The sequence below is a fragment of the Daucus carota genome, chromosome 5 (genome assembly GCF_001625215.2).
Source record: "Daucus carota subsp. sativus chromosome 5, DH1 v3.0, whole genome shotgun sequence".
NCBI lineage: Eukaryota > Viridiplantae > Streptophyta > Magnoliopsida > Apiales > Apiaceae > Daucus > Daucus carota.
The window spans coordinates 1094404-1100935 of NC_030385.2; the positions used below are offsets into that span (position 1 = coordinate 1094404).

At 33.5% G+C, this 6532-nt stretch overlaps 1 protein-coding gene across 1 annotated transcript; it reads right to left on the minus strand.

The window, feature by feature from the left end:
- Positions 1-2811: 2811 nt before the first annotated feature.
- On the minus strand, positions 2812-3870 carry LOC108221131 (F-box protein At3g07870). Its single transcript, XM_017395029.1, has one exon. The coding sequence runs from the start codon at positions 3868-3870 to the stop codon at positions 2812-2814; it is 1059 nt and encodes a 352-aa protein (XP_017250518.1).
- Positions 3871-6532: the final 2662 nt, after the last annotated feature.

Sequence of the window (6532 nt, forward strand, 5' to 3'; positions counted from 1 at the left end):
TAAAAGAGGTGTTGCTATAACCTTTAAAGCAACAGTATAATACATGTTGCTGTTAACCAAATAGATGTTGCCATACACTCTATGGCAACGTTATTTACTATGTTACCAAAAAATGGACAAAGTGTTAGCAAAACCTCTATGGCCACATGGATTTTCGCAACATCTTCGAAATTGGAAAAAATGTTGCCTTAAACACAATAGCAACATAAATGATGGTTTTAGCAACGAAAATTCGGTGTTAGGATAGACCTTATATGGTGTAGTGTATCTTAACATCTTACAGTAGTATCAATAGTCTCAAAAAACAAGTAAAACACCATCTACTTAAATAACAACTTGTTGCATCTTCCAAACTCTAAATTCCCTCCTTGCCAAAAGCAGACAACAAAGCGGAGTAACTGCAAAGCAATATATATATATATATATATTTGTAAAACGATATAAGTTGATGAATATGTTTGTAAAATGATATTTTACGATGGCTTGAATATATATATATATATATATATATACACACACACATAGAGTTAAGTTCTATGGAGTACATAAAAATATTGGAGTATTGGAGTACAAATCATAATTTTTTAGTTTGATCCTATATAATATCTTTGATTATCCAAATTTTAATATAATCTATCATTTATAAGTTGTCTTGCACATAATTGTCAATTAATTTTTTGTACTCCATAGAACTTAACTCTCTCTCTCTCTCTCTCTCTCTCTATATATATATATATATATATATATATATATATATATATATATATATATATATATGAAATCGGGATGATATCTCTATAAATTATTGTATTATTACATTTAATTGGGTGTGATCATTTAGATTGTGCTACACATTAGTTGTAAGTAAGAGTCTATGTTATTATATGGATGCTGGTAAAATCGGATAAACTTCGAAAAAATAACATTTGTGGTACTGGACAAACAAAAACCTACGATTGAATATTACAAATAAACTGGTAAACGAATATTGCATTGCCGATTATGGATTTTTTTTATAAAATTCACTAAAGTTACTACACTTGTTAATTAATCATCCATGTCATCTCCTGTCGTGTACTTATGCAGTGAGTTCCGTCATAAGTAATTGGGGTAGTCCACTAATTAAAAACAATGAATATTCGGTCATAACTTATTCATTTATTGTTGAACATAGTATTATATTTCTTTTTCTTAAATAGGAAAACTAGTCTCCACAGTCAAAAATACAACCGAAATTTATGTTGCAAGTAATTGTGTTATTTTAATAGCGACAGAGAACCTCTTGTACTAATTCACAACATAATTTTGAATTTATGTCCGATTTTCAAATAAAGGACCGAGTGAAAAAAATTGTCTTAATCAACCCAATTACATAGGTTTAGTGTTAAATATCGGTTGTAAATAGCCTCAAATTTGGTATTGCTTGGTATTTGATCCATCTGGTTGTTTTAGCAGCAACAGTAGTCTTAACAAGTTTGATTTAAAGTTAAAGTTTCTGGCTACATATTCTTAGTTACTGGTATTGCATCGGACACTTGCAAAATCTACTTAGTTTACGTGTATTACAAATTATATAGCGCTAAAAATCATTAATAAAATATGTCAGGTTTTACCTACAAACAACTTAAAATCGTTAATAAGATATGTTTATATTTATGAAAGAGTTGGTCTCATATCTAAGGCCAGCTAATTTGCATTCCATATATGCAAGGCTATACTGCTAGTTAGGGTTGAAGCCCGAGCATTTTTTGACAAAATAAATAAAAGGATAATATTTATTAACTATAATAACTAAATTGACTAGGTATCTAACTATTTTAGCCAAATAACTCAATATTCCAAGTTTCCAACATTATTAAGAGATATTAACATGAGAGTAGGCTAAATATATAGTGACCAATAAAAATCCATTGAAAGGCCGGATTAAAAATCCATTAAAAGGCCGGAGGCCAACATAAAATTCATGTAACTTAACATCTTAAACCAGTACAACAAGACCAATACAAATACACGGAAAGGCGGGAGGCCAACATCAAATCTATATATCTTAACATCTTACAGCAGTACAACAAGACCAATACCAATAGTCTCGAAAAACAAGTAAAACACCAGCTACTTAAATAACAACTTGTTGCATCTTCCAAACTCTAAATTCCTTCCTTGCCAAATGCAGACAGCACAGCTGGAGTAACTGCAAAGCAATATGCAGTAAGATTTTCATATTTCTACCAATTTAATTAGAAGGATCATATACAGATGGATTAGTGTTTATGCCTAGACTCACTTCCCAACTTGACCAAGACAAAAACAAAGAAAGTGAATCAAATTTAAGAGAGGAATAAACAGATAAACAATCTAAAGTTAATTAAAGATTAAGATAATTTTAATTAAGAAAAGAAAAAGAGATACAACATATTGCTGCATTTTACTTGCTATGTATGAAATTTTACCGGAATACAGTTAAACGTTCCTAATTAAGTTTTTCAATCTCCGAAATTATCTTCAGGAGAATTTTTTTCAGATACAGTTGTGCCTAAAGTGGCTCAATTCCAAAATCAGAGAAGTGCTCAGATTTTAATTTGTGCCCCTGTAATAGGATCAAATTTGAATTGTCGATCCATATATTAATCCATCAGGTAGTAAAAAGAACCAACATCAAACCGCTAGCAAAGCACATCATTAGTATATATATCTAAGAAAAAGTGAAAAACTCCCATGCAATATACATGAAAATTTGATAAACTTGGAAACTTAAGACTTAATTATTAGCATTTAAAAGTGGCATAAATTAAACAACTTACCATATTATATTTACTCTAGTCGTCCAAAGCCTTGAAGTGACAGAAGGCTCCCACGGAATTGAACTACTGATATGTATCTTCTGAATTCCACACATGTTCGTTTATTCATATCATAAAAGAAGCCTGCACGAGAATAATCTCGTGCTACAAATTTTCCATCCCCTATATAAATAAGAACATAAGCTATCTTTCTAGCCGGCTCTATAATATTAAACTTTTCAGCCCACAAGAGGTTTCCATCAACCTCATCCAACGCCCACACAGTCAGCACCGATGCCCACTGATCCCCTGATCTCAGGATCAAAGCAATTGAACCTTCAAAATCCAAGACCTCCGATATTATTTTACCAGAGGCAGGATACTTATGCATTTTAAAGACCTCATCATGCAAATCAAACGACAGAATTCCATCCGTACCTCGGACACACAGTACCCTACTATCAACACAAACACATTTTGACATAGGATCAAGCTTCAAACCTTGCATTTCTTTAGGAACCTGAATCGATTTCCAGGATTCCGCATTAAAGGAGTACAACTCTGCCACAATTCCCTCTTCCTCTTCACCATCGAAAAGGTCACTAAATCTACCAAACACAACCCTAAGAATCTTATAATCACTGCTCAGAGAATCAAAACCAAATCCAATTTTATTTACGATCTCAAGATGCAAGTAATGAGCCCGGGGAAGCAACTTACCCATCCTAATCAACGGATTCCAAATATATAACTTAACACCAGTACCAAGAGTAACAAGACCATTACAAGAACCAATAAGCAGCTGTGGCACATCAGATATATACCTTGGGAGACTGAGCTTAACCGAATTTTCGCCAAGAGTGTCCATAAAGAAATCTTGCGATTCATCACTTCTCAACACAACCCTGAGTGTTGAAAAGGGGTGTTGTTTTTTCTGAGAAATGGCAAGGTGGGCTTGGATAAAATTAGGGCTTGAAATGATTGAATTCCATGATCTGCATACTAATTTGCATTGGAAAAGTGAAAGTACCGGGAGCCATGAGAGTATCTGGAAGATCATTTCTTCAGCTAAATGATTAATCGATGCCATGAGAGTAGTGTTTGATTGGCAGGTGATCACAAGAAAGATGATACTGAGCTCTCTTGTTAATCAAAATCCCAATTAAATTATTTAGAGGTGTGTAAGTTGCACCATATGACCGTTATTAATTAAGTTGAGCGGGCCTACATTTATTTTTCAAATTTGATTTCAATTTATGACATGGGATATATTTAAAATCTTGAAATCAAATATATTTTAGTATTTAATTGATATTATTTATTAAGTAGTTTAATATATTTTATTCTTTATAATAATGTAAGTTAGCTAAAAGTATTGGTTCTTATCATATATATATTTCACAAAAGAATTATCAAGTAAACAAAAAATATTCCAATAACTAAATATTCTAATATGGTGTATAATTATTAGGAGATATAACATGAGAATAGGCTATATATATATATATATATATATATATATATATATATATATATATATATATATAATATGACCAATAAAAATTTATTAAAAGACCCGAGGCTAACATCAAATCCTTGTAATTTAAACATGTGCACTACAACGAGATCAATAAAAATATATTAAAAGGCTGGAGGCCAACATCAAATCCATATAACTTAACATCTTAGAGCAGTACAACAAGACCAATAACACGGGCGTTTGGTTTGCCCTTGTTCTTGGATAATTGTATATTTGCGTGAATGGATTCGATGATTTAATTTGATAACTTTGATGTTTATGGTAATTGTTAGTGATCTTGTGGTTTTAGTTTATTTGGTTGGTTTGTTGGTTGTTGGTCGCATGTAATGGCAATAAAAAAAACACGATAAACCTTTTTTCTAAGAAAAACCCAGAAAACCGACCGAAATGGGTCACAACCAACCATAAATACCATTCCACATTCCAGAAAACCAACTGAAATAGGTCATAACCGATCGTAATTACCATTTGACATCATAGAAAACCGACTGGATTCGAAAGAAGACGTTCGATTATGGTTGGTTAGATTTAGAGAACTGCAGGGGCTCCAGAGATAACCCGACCAAGGTTAAAACCGACCGCCTTAGGCGGTCGGTTAAGGGTGGGTCGTTTTAACCCAACAAAACCCATCTTCTTTTATTATAAACCCGAACTAATTTAAACCGACCACCCCGGCCATTCGGTTTTAAGTGGTCAATCTCTGAAAGGCCATAACTTCCTTTGGAATAAACCCGACCATATGTTAAAACCGACCCCCATCGGCCGGTTTTATTATGCTCGGAAAACATTTGACCATTTTTGGTCAAATATTTTAACCGACTGAAAACCGATCGGTTACATGTACACACATGGAACTTGCGTTCAAGTGGCACCAGCTGATAAAGTAGGCTCTGGTCGGGCGTGTTTTTTACGATTGTTAAAACCGACCACCATGATGGTCGGTTTTATACATTAAACACGACCAATGTTCCTAAACTGATCAGGTTAAAACCAACCAGGGGTGTTGGTCGGTTCTACCTCTAAAATCGACCGTTTCCGGACATAACCGATCATTTTAGGCGGTCAGTTTTGTCCTGTTTTTTGTAGTGTATATCATATATTATTATGTTTTGGTAATTTTAACAAATCGTTACTATAAAATTATTGATATTTATAAGATGATATAAGTTCATGAATATGTTTGTACGATGATCTTTTTTATGATGGCTTACACATTTAGATGCGAATAAAAATGAATGCGAGATTCTTTAAAAACTATTGTATTTTTACATTTAATTGGGTCTGATTACTTAGATTATGCTTAGGGCTGAGCAAAACCGAACCAGAACCGAAGAACCGAACCGAATTGTGAAAATTCGGTCCGGTTCGGTTCCAAGATTTTCAAAATTTCGGTTTTTTCGGTTTTTCGGTCCGGACCGAATTAAATTTCGGTTCGGTCCGGTCCTTTTAAAAAAAATTCGGTTCCGGACCGAATGGACCGAACTTTTTATATTAATAATTTAATATATCAAATATAATATATTAATTATAATCTGTAAGAGTAAGTCTGCAGCCACCACACCCACATACTTATATACACATACACTCAGATGCGACTCCCTAATCAAATCAGCAGCCCCGTCTGAAACCCTAATCAGTAATCAGTATCAAAGTTCCATACCCACTACTACCAATCTCAAATCGACTATTGCGAATCTCAAATAAAGATTCAATAATCTATTACCAAATCGAGATTCAAGCATTCAAGTGTGAAGAATCGGAGCAAGAGCGTGCTGTTTGAAGAATCAGTGCATGTGGAGGCAGGTGTAGGCTATGCAACACTGAGTTGATTTTAATTCTTTTATGAACTAGCAGACTAGTAGTAATGATTCTGGAGCCTGCTGTTTGTGTTGGTTATATTAGCTTTTTTATAATTTTTGGGGAAAAACTTCGGTTCTGAAGGGAAAAACCGAACCGAACTGAATTATTTCGGTTCGGTTCCGGTTCGGTCCATATGTAATTTCGGTCCGGTTCGGTCCAAAAAAAATCAGAAATTCGGTTTTCGGTTCTTTCGGTTCGGTCCGGTTCTGGACCGAACCGACCGAATGCTCAGCCCTAATTATGCTACATATTAGTTGAAGATGAGAGTCAATGTTTGTACATGGATGCTCGTAAAATGGGAAGGAATTAGAAAAATATCTTTTTTGTTATTGGACAAACAAACAATTTATGA